The sequence below is a fragment of the Rhopalosiphum maidis genome, chromosome 2 (assembly GCF_003676215.2).
Source record: "Rhopalosiphum maidis isolate BTI-1 chromosome 2, ASM367621v3, whole genome shotgun sequence".
NCBI lineage: Eukaryota > Metazoa > Arthropoda > Insecta > Hemiptera > Aphididae > Rhopalosiphum > Rhopalosiphum maidis.
In genome coordinates, this window is record NC_040878.1 from 55890935 (window position 1) to 55909596 (window position 18662).

At 25.8% G+C, this 18662-nt stretch overlaps 1 protein-coding gene across 1 annotated transcript in view; it reads right to left on the reverse strand.

Annotated features, from left to right (window-relative positions):
- LOC113554193 (adhesion G protein-coupled receptor E3-like) overlaps window positions 1-15730 on the reverse strand; it is a 133732-nt gene extending 118002 nt beyond the window's left edge. Inside the window, exon 1 of the mRNA XM_026957924.1 lies at window positions 15376-15730. Coding sequence (XP_026813725.1) covers window positions 15376-15530 — 155 coding nt within the window. The 5' untranslated portion in view covers window positions 15531-15730. The remainder of the gene's footprint in view (window positions 1-15375) is intronic.
- Between the last annotated feature and the right edge of the window lie 2932 nt (window positions 15731-18662).

Below are 18662 nucleotides of genomic sequence, written 5' to 3' on the forward strand. Positions count from 1 at the left end.
GCACATAAATATCGCTATGACTTTTCTCATTTGTAAACAGAGGTCTGTATGTCACTGCATGTGTTCCAAAAAAAAAAAAAAAATTCATTGAATCGATTTTTTAAACACCGACAGCGGCCTGTCCTCATTTTTTCTATGTCTTAACGTTTAATTACATATAATATACTACCTATGCCTATATTGCTGAGGTTTTTATTATTTCCACTTTTCGGTGTAAAAGCAAACTACTCGTACTACGAGTATCGAGGTCGCCGTGAAACGTTAAAATACATAAGTTTTAGTTCCTTCGGTCGACGCCTCCGTTTATTCGCCTTGAATGTGAGAAAACCATAATTTTTATTACCGTATGAACTAACCGGAACAATATGTTGTGCTAGATACTAAATTTTGTGTCCGGAAGCGTCCAATACGTGTACAGGCGTTTTTTTTCCACGCCGGAGTTTTCTATTACAGTATAGTACGAAGTACAGTGTATATGTATTTCTCTATAAATCGACACAATGTTATTGTGGTACTAACTTTAATTTCATCAACTGTATTTTGTCAATTAATCCTAGTTAAGAATCATCGATGGTCAAGTATGGAGTATTGAATATATTATACAAAATACCTAATGTACGGTTATGCTAATATAATACGTATAATACTATAATACGTAATTGTAATTTTGAAAATGTCATCATTTAAGATATGTCCTGCTAGAAATGTTTATGTTTTTTTTTTTTTACATTTTTTGTTGGTAGTAGCTTTTGTTTGTTTTCAATATTGATACATATAGTTGTTTTGAAAAAATATATTTTCATAATATTGTCTATTTAAAGAAAATTAAAAAAAAAAAAATATTTTAGTCGATTTTATTTCATGCAAATCAAAAATTGAAATCGAAAACTCGTTAGTTATATACGAATAAAATAATATTATGAATCCATGAATATTTATAAAATTTAAAATACTAATATGATTTTTTTTATGTAAAAAAAAATACATTTTAACGTATGAATCGTATGAATCTACTGAATTTGCATACTCGATGCACTGTTTAATATATTATTATAAATAATTTATTAATAAAAGTTCATTTTTAAATACAAACTAATTGACTGTGACCGAAAACTCGTCTTCAAAAATAGTAAATAATTTATTTGAATATATAACATCATGGAAACAAACAACCGAATAACTGTATAATAATTTAACGTATACGAAATATTTTATAATCCATTTTTGATCATTAATAGTTTATAAATACATTTGGCTGTATGAAGATTTAATCTAATTATTAATTATGCTGCTCTAATAAAATATCTTAACGTAACATATATCATATTTGTTCCACCATTATGGTATATTGTGTTAACTATTAATTTAATTCCTTTTTAATCTATACAGTTATTTGTATGCTTAAGATCTTCATAGAATTAAATGTTATAATCTTTTTTTCAAATTTAGTTATTAATTTGTTTTATTTAATTTATGGAGATCAGTATATTCATTCTATAAAATATGTATTATATCAGCGATAAACAGAATATAATATATAACATACAATATGATATATTTATATATAATTGTCAAATTATTAATGTTAATATAATATACTGTATATTATTAAAATTATAAAATATCTATTGGAACGTAATTATCAGCAAAACTATTTTCAAAATGTAACCATAATCACATTAAAATGTTACACATATCTGGAAAACTTCTACACCGTTTAATTATATTAAATCTAATATTCTTACTCTATAAAAAAAACCACAATTAAGTGTGAAATATAATTCACTCACGTGTTTTTAACACATTGACAAATAATACTGCTATTTCAATTATGACATTTATTGTAATTTTGTATCTCATTATCAATTAGTCCAAATTAAAAATCGGTAAGAGATCTTTCATTCTGTTTGTTGGTTCAGTTATAATAATAATAATAATATATCACATGAACAATATGGTTATGGTTATTCCTTTCTTTCTTGGTTTTTTTTTTCATGACTTTTGCTTTTTATTACAATATATTATGGTATTTAAATACCTGTGGATTATATGACACAGATTATAATATATGATTATTGCACTAAAATTGAAAAGGTTTTTTTTTTTTTAAAATAATTTATTAGTGAAGTTTAGTTATGTGTACACGTTATTATTAATGCACACCGCACACAATAATCAAACATAATGATCTATGAACTATTAAGATAAAACAATGCGTTTATTTAAAATTTAATATAATATACATATATATGTTAATATTTTAAATAAATGTATAACTTCCTAGTAACTCTGAACTAACCTTCATATATTTGATTTAATCGAAATTCTCATAAGCATATAATAAATAAAATATGTATATATTTCTGTAACTAACTAATGTATTATCATATTTTTAAATTAAATAATTTATAAAATATAAATTGTTGTCGAATTTATACAATCAAAATCTAATAATGTAGGATGGTATTTCCGCGTTCTAATAGATTTCTCAAAAATATTTTCAAATTAGATATCATTCAAATTATTGAACAGATTTAATGAAAAAAGTTTTCTCTAAAAGTTTTTTTTATAATTATGTCGTGTTATATATCTAAGCATATATATAAAATAAAATCAGCTTTTAAAATGTATGTTTTCAATGGAATTTTTTCATTATATTAAATAAACAAAAACTATTAAAAAGTTAAAGTTTTATCTACAGATGAGGCAGAATTTTCAAATACGCATTCTAGATATATACATAACAATAATGTCACTTTTTATACAACAATGTAAATGTCTCAATCAAGGGGAAAATTTTTCATTATTTTTACACGAACGAAACATTTAATACGTTCAATATAAAAACCTATCGCATTAGAATATTATTTATTTATCGATTTTTGTTTATTATGCTTACACTCGCACTGTGCACTCTAAGGTAATTATATGTAATAGTGTAGACATATTATAAAATAATCATACAAACATTTTAGCTGGAATGTAATTAGTTTTTAATTTAAATGTTATGTTAACCACTGAACGCGCATTACCTACATGTAATTCGCCGCATGTACACTGTAAAAGGAAAAAGAGAAAAAAACATTGTTGAATCACAACTGGTAATGCGCTGTGTAAATGAACACGAGAGAGAAAGCTTAATATGCGAATTCATTTTCGTGTAAAAATACGTAAATTCGTCACGATCACAAAGGTGATTCGTGTTTGCTCAAATGGCTGTGTAAATTTTCAATTTAATGAAGCTGCGTCAATGTATACGGAATATCAATGGAATTTTCTTTATGCACGTGTCAATACAAGTAAATTTATTGTGGTTCAGTAATTACAAATATTTTTATTTTACAAACCATAATAAGTTTCAAAATTTCAAAAGCAGTTAATTTACAAAATATATCAGATTTTGATGTATTTTTTTTTCAACAAAACGATATCGACAGTCTACATTACACTAGTCGCAGTTGTACACACTTTAAGTAAAATGTATTTTAACTAAAAACACCTTATAAATTATTATGTGTAAATTATATATACATTTTAAAATGCTTATTATAATTGACCATTAATAATTTACAACGAATTTACGATATTGTATTAAGGTAACGTAAGTATGCATTTTCAAGAAAAAAACCATAGACTTTTTTAATAGTTTTGTATTTTCTCTGATTTCTTTGTCTACATGAATCATTCGTTTTTCTATACTGATCAATTTATATCTAACGTATACGATAGATGACATTTGGCCGATTTAATGGGTGTTTTGAATAAAACTATGGTAGGCACTCTATTCGTAGCTGTTGTGGTACATTAAACAAGTGAAATAAACATTTTATTTATCTTTACGACATCGCTTCTTCGCTTGACCTCTTCTTTGCTTTGACATTTTAAGCAAAGTTTCTATTTCTATAACAATGTATATTACTCGATTGAAAATTACAATAATCTTTATCATTTCATTGTTGTGCACATTATGTTTTATAAATAAATACTATTTATCATACTGTACTAAGTATAGTTTAGGTGCTAAACTTTGTTTCTTCTTTCTTGCGGATTATCTCACAAAAGTTTTTACTTTCGACTTACAGTGTTATAAATCGAGTTTTTCATGAAAATTTCTGTATTAGATAATTTATTGTTATATTACATTATTTTATACAATTTCACCAGTTAAATATTATTTTAACGAATTCTGTTGTTTCGTATACGATATTAAGACCAGACCAATAACATCTTTATTTGCTCACATGTGTTCTAATACTGTTGTGGATATATTACACAAATTCTTCAAACATGTGCGATTTAATAACTAAGTGAAAGTCTAACAGTTTACAAATTGGAGAACGTTCATAATATTTACTTTAATTCTGTTTTTGCATGTGTTCAGCGAAATCCAGTTAAGCTGAGTTGTTTCTGACACCTTCTTGAACATAACTCATTTTTCAAAGAAACTTTATAAAACAATACATCTTACAAACTACCTACGTTCTGCCAAAACAAACATTTTAAGAAGAATGCATAGCTGTGAAAGTATTGTTTCTGTAGATCTGTTCAAATACAATTTAGGCGCCATGTTAAATTTTAATCAATTTGTGTACAATTAATTATTTTCAGTAAAATTATTTTAAATAATACTATAATTGTATACCTATGTATTAAATCAATGCGAACAATTTTCAAACAGCAATTAGAATTTCTGATTAGTGAAATGTAAATAATTACTCATCAAAAATACAATTTAAATCGACATTCGAATTAGGACATTTTTATCCAACTTCTGATTTCTCCTTTATTTCTTTATTTCATTCTTTCTTTTATTAATTATATATCTACACAGTAAATTAACCTTGCTGGAGATTTATCGTTGTAGATATTTTTATCCATAGAATTGCTTTTTTTATTTTATGAATCCACGTCTAATGGACTGAAAAATTGGTAAATATATATTATGGTTTTCGTTTATCTATATTATTCGGTTAGACATTTTTGCGGTTTCGTGACTTGTCCTCCTATACGTATACCTGAAACGCACATATATATATTTATACATTGCCAAAAGTGATAGGAACTTTCCCTGCAATAACCAAGCTTAACGCCATTTAAACTCACGCATAGACCGACAACAATCCATTTAATTTGAAAACCGCACTCACAAGAATTACGATTATTACTGTAAGAGACTGTTTTTAGTATATTCTGGAATAGGCACCAACCGAATTCGTTATTAATTATCGTTCACCGTCCGGTAACGTAAACAATTAAATAAATACTAAACACTTGTTAAGTACAACATATTAAAAATAATAAACATAAAGATAGGTATGTTCGTGGAAAATTAAGATTCAAAAAAATCCCTTAATTTTTTTTTTATTTTAGAAATTTCACCTAACATACTCGACAAATGCCATTGTTAGTACGTCAATTGGGAGCAGTACCTGCGACATAATATATAATTTGACTGTGATTTCGACGTTTACCAACTAATAGTTATGTTCGTTGTAATAACCTAAGCAAGTATTCCGGAACAACATATATTACGAACTTATCCTTTTTAGTTACTTCGCTATACCCGACAAGAATCGGGTTAATTACAGGCGCCATTGTTGTATTTGATTTGTAAATTTTGTATGCAAAATAATTTAAGTAAAGTGTATTTATGTATTAGTTTAATATTCACGAAGTGTATGCTATTATGAAACAAAGTTATAGCGCCGTTAATTTATTCGTAAATAATAATTATATTTTTGATTATAGAATTCAGTCATAAACTAATAAACTATATTATTAAAGTATTAAAATAATATTGTTTGATGAAATGTTTTTACTGAATTTATTGATACAAGTTGATTTTGCGCCGAATTGACGTAATTTAAATAAACACAAGGCGATATAATATCGGAAAACGTTATCGTAACGAACACGATGTTTTTAGATCATGATATGTAAACAAAACAAACACGATAAAACAACAAAAACGACCAGATGATTGAGCGACATGGTTTTTTTTTCTCACTCTAAAAAATCGTCTGTATAATGTAAATAAATTTATTACGATATATTATATTCCATTGCTCTTATATGAATTTCTAGGTTTGTCTGCAAGACGGGACGTGAGCGTTTCTTTTATTTTCTCACTCTCCACTGCACACTCCGCGACGCGTATTATATTATAGCAGCTTTCGGTAGACCCATTTTCATCTCGTCACGTATATATATATATATTTGTATAATATAGGCCTATAAAATCCACGAAAGAATGTCCGTATACTTATACAGCATAATACGGAGTTAGCCATTCAGACGGGGAAATCTTTTATCGTCGAATTTTACACACTTTTGAAGTGCGCGCCACTTGCGCACGCTCGTGGACTAGCGTTCTATACGGTGGCGCGTCCAATTATTATATTATACGTAATATTATATTGTATATGTAAAATCGTACGTGTGTGTGTGTGTGTGTGTGTGTGTGTGTGTGTGTTCTGGTGGCATAATTCGCCTATATTATATTATGCATATTATTCGTTTTGCAATTTTATCCAAGTCACTATAATATAATGTAATCTGCAACGCAGCAGCTATGTGTATTAATCGCGATAATATTATATTATTATATAAGGTGTTCTGAATACCGTTGTCATATACATATTTTATGTTTATAGCTGTATAATAATTCACACGAGTTCGTGTAGCGATACGTATCTTATTTTTATTTTTTTTTTTTTTTGGTTTACCCTTTCGTCGGGCCATATTAAGACCGTAAGTGGATATCACAATATATACTTTATAGAACGGCGCTGATTTGAGTGATCTATTGTATATTTATGTACTGTCACCGGTACCTATATATAGTCACCCCGCCGCGTTTACGTGTTTTTATATTTTGTGTTTTATGACGAACATATAATATAGTGACTATATATAATAAGACATAGTAGGGAATTGACGTTCGGGAATATGAAGAGCAATTTTTTTTTTAAATAAATATCCAACGACAACTACGTAAAAGCTCAAGTAACCAGCTTTCTACTCGTATATAATAGATGGTATTATATTCTATACTTATATAAGTCATAATCTTGTACGGTTTTCATAATTACTGTTGTAATATTTTTCTCGCGTTCTCTGTTACTAAATCAGTTGAAATAAAGCTTTTAGAACGACTATTATAATATATATTTCAAATTATGTTGTATTATCATTAAAAATATCTATAATAAACATTTTTAACACATTTTATTAAGATATAAAGAACTTTTTTGCTCATTATCAATTTGTATTTTATGACCTTTCATCATGTTTTGATTGGATAGCATGACTATAAATTAAATAGTGGTGAGAATTGTTATTTTTTTTTTATAATATAACCATTTTAAAACTAAGTTCTTAATAAATATTAATATTATTCTAATATTTAAATATCTAAAAATATTACTTAACTTGTAAAATAATCATATTGCTGTGTGCTTTTTACTAAATCAAATGGATAAAATAAATATTAAATTTGGACATTTATAATTATGAAAATGGCTGCTTTTTAAGAAAAGTTGAATATTTATATAATATATAGAAGCCCTGTTTGATAAATATTTATTAATATTAAAATATGATATATTAAGCATACTTTTCAGCATAAAGACATTTCAAAATAATTGTATACAATACAAAAATCATAAAAAAACATTTTTCCTGAAAAACGGCATTTTTATACATTATAATTAAATAGACGTTTATTCATAAAACTGATATGTTTAAATACTTGACTTAGGTCCCTTAACAAATGTGCATTAATTACGGTTAGAAAAACAATTAATTTATTTTATAACTATAATACTAAATTATAAATCATATAAAAGTTAGTGAACTTATTTATTTTGTATCAATAGTTTTCATTATTTTTTTTTAAAATTTGATTTGTGTTTTTATTATTATTTTTTTTATATATAAACAATATTAATATTTTAATGAACTTAAATTATCTAAATACAAACAATAATATGTATAAAGAATACAGTGATATATTATTCAAAGTTGAATTTAGATGGTAATATTTATTATTTAAAGAAAAATAGTTTACATTTAAGTTACATAATACTATTATTAAAAAATGCACATATTTAAGTCTAAAATATATGAGAAAGGGAGTCTGTCAGGTCAAAAAAATAGACTTATTGGAATATCAGAGTTTAAAGTTTTTTTCCTATCCCAAATTTTAAATCAGACCGTTATTAACTATAGCACAATTATTCGAGACATTTAGTATCATTAAAAGTAACCTTCCTCTGTACTTTGTGTGCAAAATGAGGCATTCTCCAATAAAACCAGTAGCTAAAATAAACAGGCTCAGTGTTTGTGTGTACATGAATGTGATGTTATACATAGTTCAAATGACTAGACTAATGAGATTTATTATACAGGATGATACACATTATCCAAAATTGGATTTGTAACAACAATTCTCGTTAGTCAATTTTGAACGAATATTATTATAAACCATTGTTGTAGTTGTATGTAGTATAATAAGATGTATTATAGTAATATTTATTGTTTATAACTAAATTAAATAACAGTGCACATGTAAGTATTGAATAGAATAATTTTTAAATGGTAGATTCTAAGTTCACGTAAAACATTCCAGACTCTTCTTTGGAATTTATAGTGGTGTGCACATAATCAATATATTTCTGATTTTCAAGTTTCAACATTAAAATATATTTTCAAAATTGTAATACATAATGCATAAATAGTTCTGTAACTATTGTTAATGGCCTATATTAAAACTCAACTTTTATTTTAAATATAGATAAATCTTATTTTAGATTAGAAATTTGGAAGAATAAAAAATCTTATAGTATTAATTTGTTTAAAACACTTTAAGAGATATAGTATAAGACAAAGATTTGAAATTAGATACTTTTCCCACATAACTAAAACCTTCTATGTATACTGCGATATAAAATGTTCACAGACAATCTCAATATATTATATAACTATAATTACTTCCTTAAAAATATCACACAATTTATTTATAGTGTCTTGATAATATATTGGCTTTAAAACGTAAAAATTATAAATAATATTCGTTCTGCACGACGTAAAAAGAATCAGTTACTAAATTGTTCAAGGTCCAACATAAAAGTAAATAACTGTGATCAGGTTTCATCTTTTCACTTCTCTGAGTTATAGTCTTATTTTGAGATAAACTGACTTATTATCAAACTAAAATAGAGTACAGTCACCCATTAGTTAGGTTTATAGTGATAGAAGATTGTTGTCAAACAATCATATGAGACATTACAGCATTGTGATCATCTATTACGATATTTTATATTTTTTGATGAAAAAAAATATATCTTAACAGATAAAAATAGTAAAAATAAAACGATCAATATGTGTTTTCCATAACTATAATTATAGTAGTTGGAAATTTGGAATGATTGATGGAAATACGTACATTTAATGAATATAATATTGTATAATATTTAGTACTGAACAGATTCGTTAAAAAGTGGTTCAACTAGTTTACATTACTTCACCGTATAATCTTGCTTTTTTTCTGGACTTTTGGATTTATTTTCTTAAAATACTCTTGGGAAATTTTAAAGATGAGTAATTTATACAACACTCATTGTCCATTGTTCAAAAAATATACAGACGTTTCATGAAACTTTTTTTTCTGTCCCAATATAATGTTAACGAATTAAAAAGGACATATGAATTACAAACTATCTCTCTCACAGACGCACAAACATTGAAATACCAATTGCATTCTTGGTCCGTTATAAATTTAAAACCGTTACTATTTACAGTATTTCATATAAATGGTAAAATAAAAACGTATAACACAAAGGCTATATTGTTTATAAATTATTTCCTATTTATAAACAAAAAAATATTCATTAAAAATATTTCAAATATTATATAGCGAATTTGAGTTTTTAATTTTAATTTCCGTAAATAGAGTACAGTTAAGACGTAGTGAGAGTCATACAATTGTTATTATTTTTTACACGCAATTACTCAAAGATGAAAATTTGTGGAATTAGGCCATAAATAAATATGACGAACATTGCAGAGAGTTATTTAAATATCGAAATGTTTCATTATTATTTTAATTGGTCTTTATATTTTACTATAACGATTTAAAGGGACATCAGAGATATCAGAAAGTTTGTGAAAAGTAAGTTGAAGTCGGTGATTTACGATCCTTATAGTTTATCGTTTTGAATAAAACCACTTCAAATATTTATTTCTAAGAAAATAATATTATTTACCGTATCGTTATAATTTTGATTACGTTATTATTATTATATTCATATAATTATGCATTCGCGTTTAATTTACATACTATGTTAGAAATTATTATACAACATAAAGTATTTTTTACTTTCAGGTAAAATTTGAGTTTTTACATACTGGAAGTATCTACGCATATACAACAGGTATCAAATGAAGTTATTATACATCATTTTAGAAAATGTATAGAAAGTTTTAAAAATACAACACTGTATAAAAAATTTATGAATAATAAAAACATGCTATATTGTCGTAATACTTATGCAAGGTTTTTAAATTCTCACAGAACATGAAAATTCAATAAAAGCGAAAAACACTGAAATAATAGTTTGGCTTAAAAAGTAATATTAATTGAAAAGTGTTCTACCAAATTCTAGTATTTACTATGTATTTTTGTTTCATAATGATTATTATTCAATTAATATAATTCAATATAACACTTTAATAACACATAAATAAATTATATAGTATATATATTTAAATATAATAATTTGTAGGCATTATTAAATTTCCATAAAAAAAAAAAAATAAAAATAAATAAATAAAATACTCGAGATGTTTTTATTAATGTTTATTTAAATACAATTTTTCATGAAGAAAAATTGTTCTTTACGGTGTATCAGTTATTATCAAATTACTTAGTCGAACCAAACAATATTTGTGAACATTGAGAGGTCTATTTTATATTCCATATAAATGATTTATTATTCTCCATACTATGGAAATTATAATATTAACTACTCGTAACTCAATATTGGAAAAAAAATGATGTTGCAGGTAATTTTTTATTAAGTTAATAAAAAAGTAATATAATCAGAAGTCAACTTTAAGAGCAACTAAATATTTTTATTGATACTTAACTATATTAAAGGATAATACAATAACCATAATATTTTTTTTATTAATTTTTTATTATATTTTTTTTAAATAAAATATTTGTTTGTTTTTTTACATATATATTGTATAATATATATTTACGTACCTCGTATATATAACTTAATATTATGTATTTATGTTTATATTATCTTTTTTAAAGTATTAACTTATAAAATTATGTATTTACTAGTCTCAGGTAAAATTATTAAAAAATAATAATAATAATATGTACATACAATTAATGTAGGAATCGTCAATCAATTCCCTTTTCAAATAAAATTAATAATAATCAATAATTATCTTTTTTTTATAAAGTTATAATATAGAATAATAATTTTTAAAAAGATAGTTCAAATATGAAATGTATTTAAAGGTTGTAAGTGTAAAAGAATTATTTAATTTCTGTTGAATTTATCCAACTTTCTACACTTCAAATGTTTTACAAATAATAATTAACAAGGTGACCGAAATGTGACATTTGCAAACAAATAATACATAATTTGATATACATTGTCATATACATAAACCTATAGTGCATCCTATTTTTAATTAAATTGAAAAGCCAATTTAATTATATAATTCGCAGAGAACATAAGCGCGGAATAGCGTTGAAGTATTATGAAAAAAAAAATACATTTATGTAGGCAATTCAAAAGTAAAAATAATATAAATATATTGAACATTTCAATAGCATTCATATTTTACATAACTTGGTATAAGGATAATAAGCTAAAGAGAAAATACGTTTTTTTATTGTACACATAAATAATCAATTTTGGGATTTATATATTTTTTTTAAATAAAAAACAAATCTTTTTTTAGTGACTTACAATTATTATATAATTTAAAATATTTTTTATAACAATAATACTAATATTAATATGGTTATGATCTATAATAGTGGTCGGCAACCGGTGGCCCGCGCTGCTTTTGTATATGGCCCGCTTTAAAAGACAAATTTCTTTATATTCATCTCAAAATTTCAAAATTGAATGAAAATTTTTATTTTTATCCAGCTCATGAACTCTTTTCAATTCGTGAATGTGGCCCGAGAATCAAAAAAGGTTGCCGACCATTGATATAATATATTGTTAGACATATAAACGTTTATTACTATATTTTATAGAATCGTTAAGTATTTAATAGTCTAACCAATTAAATGTGGTACTTATGATTGTATACCTGTAATCGGTTTGTTCAATTGTATTGGTCAAACATTTTTCGATCAACTTGGCATAAAATATAATATTGCGTGACCTTTATCATCAATAAATACATTCTAACGCATTCTACAGCATTGTGTATGCTTTAAAGTTTAAACGTTTGATTTCACATTAATTTGTTATATCGAAACACTATGTCAATTCGTGAATTTCGAATGTTTAACGTGAATATTTGAATTCAACAAAATCTGCATTCCCTTTTTTAATGTCCATATTTTTATATATTATAATTCAAAATATTTTATTAAATTCTATTCTAGAAAGATTCCTTTACTATATCGTAAGATTATATGACGTAATCTTCTCATTGAATGGTACATTAGAATTTGCAATGTACTTATACAAAAAAAAAATGTATGTATAGCTAACTATACACAATTATTAGGTATGTAACAAGTTCTTCTGAATGACGGTATGAGCATTCATTTTAAAGATTTTTATGAGAAAAGTTGTATTGAATTATATTGTATTATATTCAAATAGGTAAAATTAAGGAAATAATAAATCAATTATTTTTTTATTATTAATTTTACATCAAATCACCATGTTAAATGTTTCCATCGATTCTAAATTTATACGTAAATTCACTTATTCGGTTTTTCAATACTTTTAAGAGCGGTGAGACATACAGGTAATTCGTTTTATTCTTATTATTGTTTTCTCGTGTAGAATAGTAATATGTTGGCCATCCGTCTAAATTCTAAACCTTACTATCTCATATAATATGTTACCAATACAGACGGTAAGATCTTTTGGTGTTAAAGGTAAGACTGTTCCTCTTTAAATTGCTTCGGTGTTTGACTTATTTCTTGTTTTTTATTTTTACTGTAATTTGTGACATTATATATTTATTGTTATGTAAAATAAATCTAATGATCAAAATACAATTTCATAAATCGAAACTGAAAATATTAAAAAAAATATATTTTGAATAGACGTCGGTTTCATAATATAATATATTTTGGGTGTTTTTAAAAATATTTTAATTTGTTTTATCTTAGATCCATAGCAGATCAAGGAAGCTATTATATACTCGTACTTCGATTATTTTGAATATTCACATATTTTGAAAAGTATTGAATTTTACAGAAATGTTATTTTTAAAAGTATTTTAAGTATAAATTTTATTCATAATATGTGATTAGTAACACATCGCTTTAAGTTTGCTGAATAAATGTGAACAACTAACATATTGACGACTGATGTTTTTTATGACATTTTATTTTAAGTGTCGCGTTTTTTTTTTTAATTTTTTTATGTAATTTTTAGGTTTAAGTATTCATTTTTTGAAGACCAGGGTTGAAATATTTCCAAAAAGCTTATCACAAACTATTATAACGTTATTCAAAGTCTAGGAAAAGGTTCATTTTCGATTTAAACACTCAAAATAATGAAATATCTAATGACATAATATAATGAACTCTATATACAATGTAATTCAGCTCTGAATCATTTTTCGAACGCAATGCTTCATCATTGCTTTCGAACTTGAACATTATTATATATATATATATATTTTTTTTATCAATGCAAACAAATAATAGTGATCAATCTTATTGTCCTGTCCTCTATTTCATCGTTAACTTTCACGACTCTGTTTGCTCCCGTTTGTAGCTCGCTTGGGTCATTTTACTCTAATATTCACGTTTGCACTTTGTTCTAATGACTTACGAAACATTATATATAATGATGTTTAGTGTCCAATAGCTTGTGTATTCGAAACTAATGTGATTTGAACTCGGTAGAAAAATAAGCGATATTTAATGAACAAAATGTGCGCGCAGTGTATTGACTGCGTATACGTACAACAATAATAATTTTAAACGTTCGGTTGGAGTCGATTAAATCATCTGCTTTTAAATCAGCGCAGATCGTATTGTTATGCTCACACATGTGGATGTCACTAACAGAACGAGCTTAATAATGTGTCTTATAACAATAACGTCTGGAGTTGTAATATAAGGAATGCCCCACAGTCGTTACGCCGCCGCCGAAACGTATTTGTGAGCTTATTCGCATACTGTATATATAATACGATATATTATTCGTATTATACAGAATCGATTGTGGACAAAAATATTAAAATATGATATTTGTACTCAGTAATATGTACTATTAGTATATATAGTAAAATATTGTATTGGAGAGAGCGAGAGTCGTGGTCTGCGTGTATCGGGTATATAATTACGTATTAAACACTAGATCGAATTGGTTACACGGATAGAACTTTAGGAAAAATGGCTAGCCTAACCTTTGTAAGTCAAGAGAACATTTTTTATCGTCAAGTTGTAGATTGCTAGTGAACAAGCAATATATTATGTATTTAAATCTCTCAATGGATAAAGTTGATACTGGCACAAATATTTACTTAAACCAGTTGTTAAAACGTAAGTTTTAATTATAATCTTTTTTTTTTTTTACAATAACACAGTGATTGTACAATTTGAAGATTGTTTAAATCAATTAATTAACTACTTTTTTTAAAAATTCATCGTATAGTTGATGCATAAAGCACTTATTAATACCAAAATATATTATATAGTTAGGCGGTTACCTGTTAATAACGACTAAATTATTTAATCAAAAAATATTAATCATTGCAGGCTTATGATTATTTTAAACTATCGTAACATGTTATTACAATAATTAGTCACTATAAATCTATTGTCTAGTTAAAATGGTATACCTTTTACACTATATGTTATAGTTACAACGAGTTTTATGTCGGAATTATCAAAAAAAATGTACACAAAACGATACCAAAGACGATGACGATTATTATTTATTGTTATACTGTAATGGTCATTGTAAAGGTGAAGATCGCTGACGACGTCGGTAGGAAATGGGACAAGTGAGCGCAGTACGAGTTTGGTCGTCGTCGAGTTAGCTATGAGTGGAGGCTTTGATCATAGGCGCATTCCATACGATATACATGTACAACTCGTATATAACAATACATTATGACGTGCAGACAGATCGTGACTCCTACCTGTACGTGATGAACGCGAATATGAGTCCCACCAAGGACACGCTGCTACCGAGTACGACGATCAGAGAGAGCACGCTCTCCTGGCTCGCCACCGTCCATCCGTTACCCGTCAGGTTGCCCATGACGGGCACCCGTCGCGGGTAAATGCTCTCCATTTCGGCGACCCGTCTAAAATACGCGTGTATGGTGATTCGTATATATTACAGCAAAGGCTATTACGTGTGTGAAACGCGTATATGGATAGAATAACAATAAAAACAAAAATAATTATTATTATTGTAGTCAAAAATGAACCACGAGAGTATATTTTTGTTTTTTTTTTTTTCAAGACGACATCGTTCGATTCGCGACCGGTCGTCGTGGCCGCGTCGTGCGACTAAACCCATCGCGTTTCAACGCTACCGCCACCGCCGACGGCGTTTCGGCGCGCTCTCTGTGCGCTTCCACATTGTATAATATAATATTGTCTTATACTATTGTACTTACGTCTATAACTCTTAAGTCTTTATATTATATTATGTTTAATTAAGGGTACTCATATTTTCAAGATGATAACAAACAGGGCAAATTTTTACAATCTTTTTGTATAACCAATATATTACATCGAAAGAATCGGAAAAAAAATAGGTAATGATAATAATAAATAAGTTATAAAATATTACAGATAATATCATTTTAATTTTGTACTACCTTTATTATCTATTGAATAATGCAATTTCTTAAGCATTCTAAAATAAGATCAATTAACAACAATATTGTCTCATATATTTCTGTTACCTGTTTCGTTAAATCATATTAAGTATATTATACATAAAACGATTATAGTTGTTTCACATCTACTTAAATAGAATTTAAAGCGTAATTTATTATTATCTTCATTTTAAAATAGACTACCTAAGAAATAGAAAGAATTATAAAACATTAATGAATTATACAGAAAATAATTACCTACTATTTTTTAATTGTTGTCAAGACAACGGCACTTGACTTACAATAAAAAATGAAACAGTACAGTCGTGTTGCCTAAGTCTCACCACGCCAACGGGATTAAAATATTTTGTATTTTTTGCTATATTCTACGACTGGTATAAAATAAACTTAGCAATATTCTAATTGTCTTTCTTCGAATCGTACTGTATAATAATAATATATGGGTATATGAGTGTTTTATGTAAAGTATGTATTATAAACGAAAATATATGATTATCGATCGAGTGGAACCTACGTCCCGACAAAGTATAGCCTTTTATTATAATAATAATATTATAGTATATATTATGGTGTTATAATTTACTGGATAACATTATTATTATTGTTGGATTATATTGATAATATTTTGTCAAATGTGTCGATAAGCGTGCGTTAGGTTCGGTGCGGCGAAATTATGGTGTTCATCAAATTTTTAAATTTCCTTACACCATCTAAAACCGTGTGCCTGTACCTGACCTGCACTTTTGTAAAATAATTCAAGACATTGCCTCGGTTTCCGAGAAAAAATAAAATCAGGAAAAACTTTGCTATGGTTATTGAGTTAAAAAATAATACAACTGTCAAGAATGTGAAAAACAAAAGTTTAATACACAACACGATTAAGTATACGATATAGTGAGAACAAGCGTTTAAGTAAATACAATTTTTTTAACTTTAATTTGTTTAGAAATATTTTATGATATATTGATCGTCATGCTGTAGTATTAATATCTCATGTGGTAGACCTTTTTTACAGTACCATTTGACGCATATACTGATTATATTGTAGTACAAGATGACCATAGGCATAATATTAAAAATCGATGTGTTACACTTTACAAAAATTCAGTATACATATTCTATGTACATAGTGCATGTGTATCAACAGGTGTGACATGTATACATTATTATGCTATGTATTAGCATTGGTTATAGAATACATTATTCTATAATCAATAGTGTTAGTATATCTACTACTACTTCATAGAATTTGAACTTTACAATTTTGGCTTAAAATTAAGTCATATTTATTATGTCTCAAGCAGTAGTTGTCATGCGCGCTAAAATCGTGACATAACCCATAGGTCAAATTTACGTATGTACCTACTTACCTATATACAAAGATGTTGAGGGAAAATTGAAAAATTCTTCAAACAACAGATTTGTGGTTTTAAGTATTTTTTTTTTTTTTAACTTGGTATGACTATGAGTTTTTGTAATTGTAAGAAAACATTTTTACAATTTTTTTTCTTTACGTTGAGTAAATATTTTTTGATTGTCATTTCCGTTCTTAAGTCCACAAGCACGCAATACTACTGATAATATTTTCTTATGAATAATATTGAGGCGAAAATTAAATAAATAGTAATAATAAACTCTTTATAATGTTATCATCGGAGTCAGCAAAATAAACTTTTTATTTTAGTTTACTAACGATATTATTAAATAAATACTGAAATATTGATATTATTTTCTTGAAACTATTTTTAATATTGATATATACAATATAATAATATAATATAAGTATATACAAAAAGCAATATTATCTTTTCTTTATAGTTTAGTGTAGTAATTAGTAATTTTATTTACTTTGATGTATACATATTTAATTATATTTTAATAACTTATATTGCACTTACCAATAAATAATTATCCCAATCATATTTTCCAGGTAAAAAATTAATGTTTAATTATATCGTTATATTCATATATGTTAAGTGATATTTTTTTGTGTTTGTAAAATAATACCTTAGAACTTTTTAATAGTAACATATCTATTATTTATTTATATTTTCAAAAGAATTTCAAATACAATATTTTTATTTCACATATGCATGCATTTCCCTCCTCCAAATGAAGAATACGATTGAGCACATCGTTTGTTATTACTAACCATAACTTTCAAACAACAATTTTCATCATCAACATTGTTTTTATTAAAATAGTATTTTGCAGATGTCAAAGGTAAAACTCTCGTAAAACAATAAAATTAAAATAAAATATTATACTTTGGTAATATTTTAAGCATAATAATATAATATAATTGTATAGAACACCTGTAGGCTATAAAATTGTAATAAAATGCATGAACGATCAAAACTGTTTCATTTGGAAAATATCATCAGTTTTATTGATCTATATAAATTATCGCCTTAAACGTTTTTTTTTTAAGGATTATATTTCATTTTTACAAACTATCTACGTTTTAATTTTTTATAATTTATTAAAATAACACTTAACTAATTTACTTTTTGTGTAAATACTAATATGGTATCAGTATTTATGTATACATCAAATCTGAATTTTTATGTATAAAT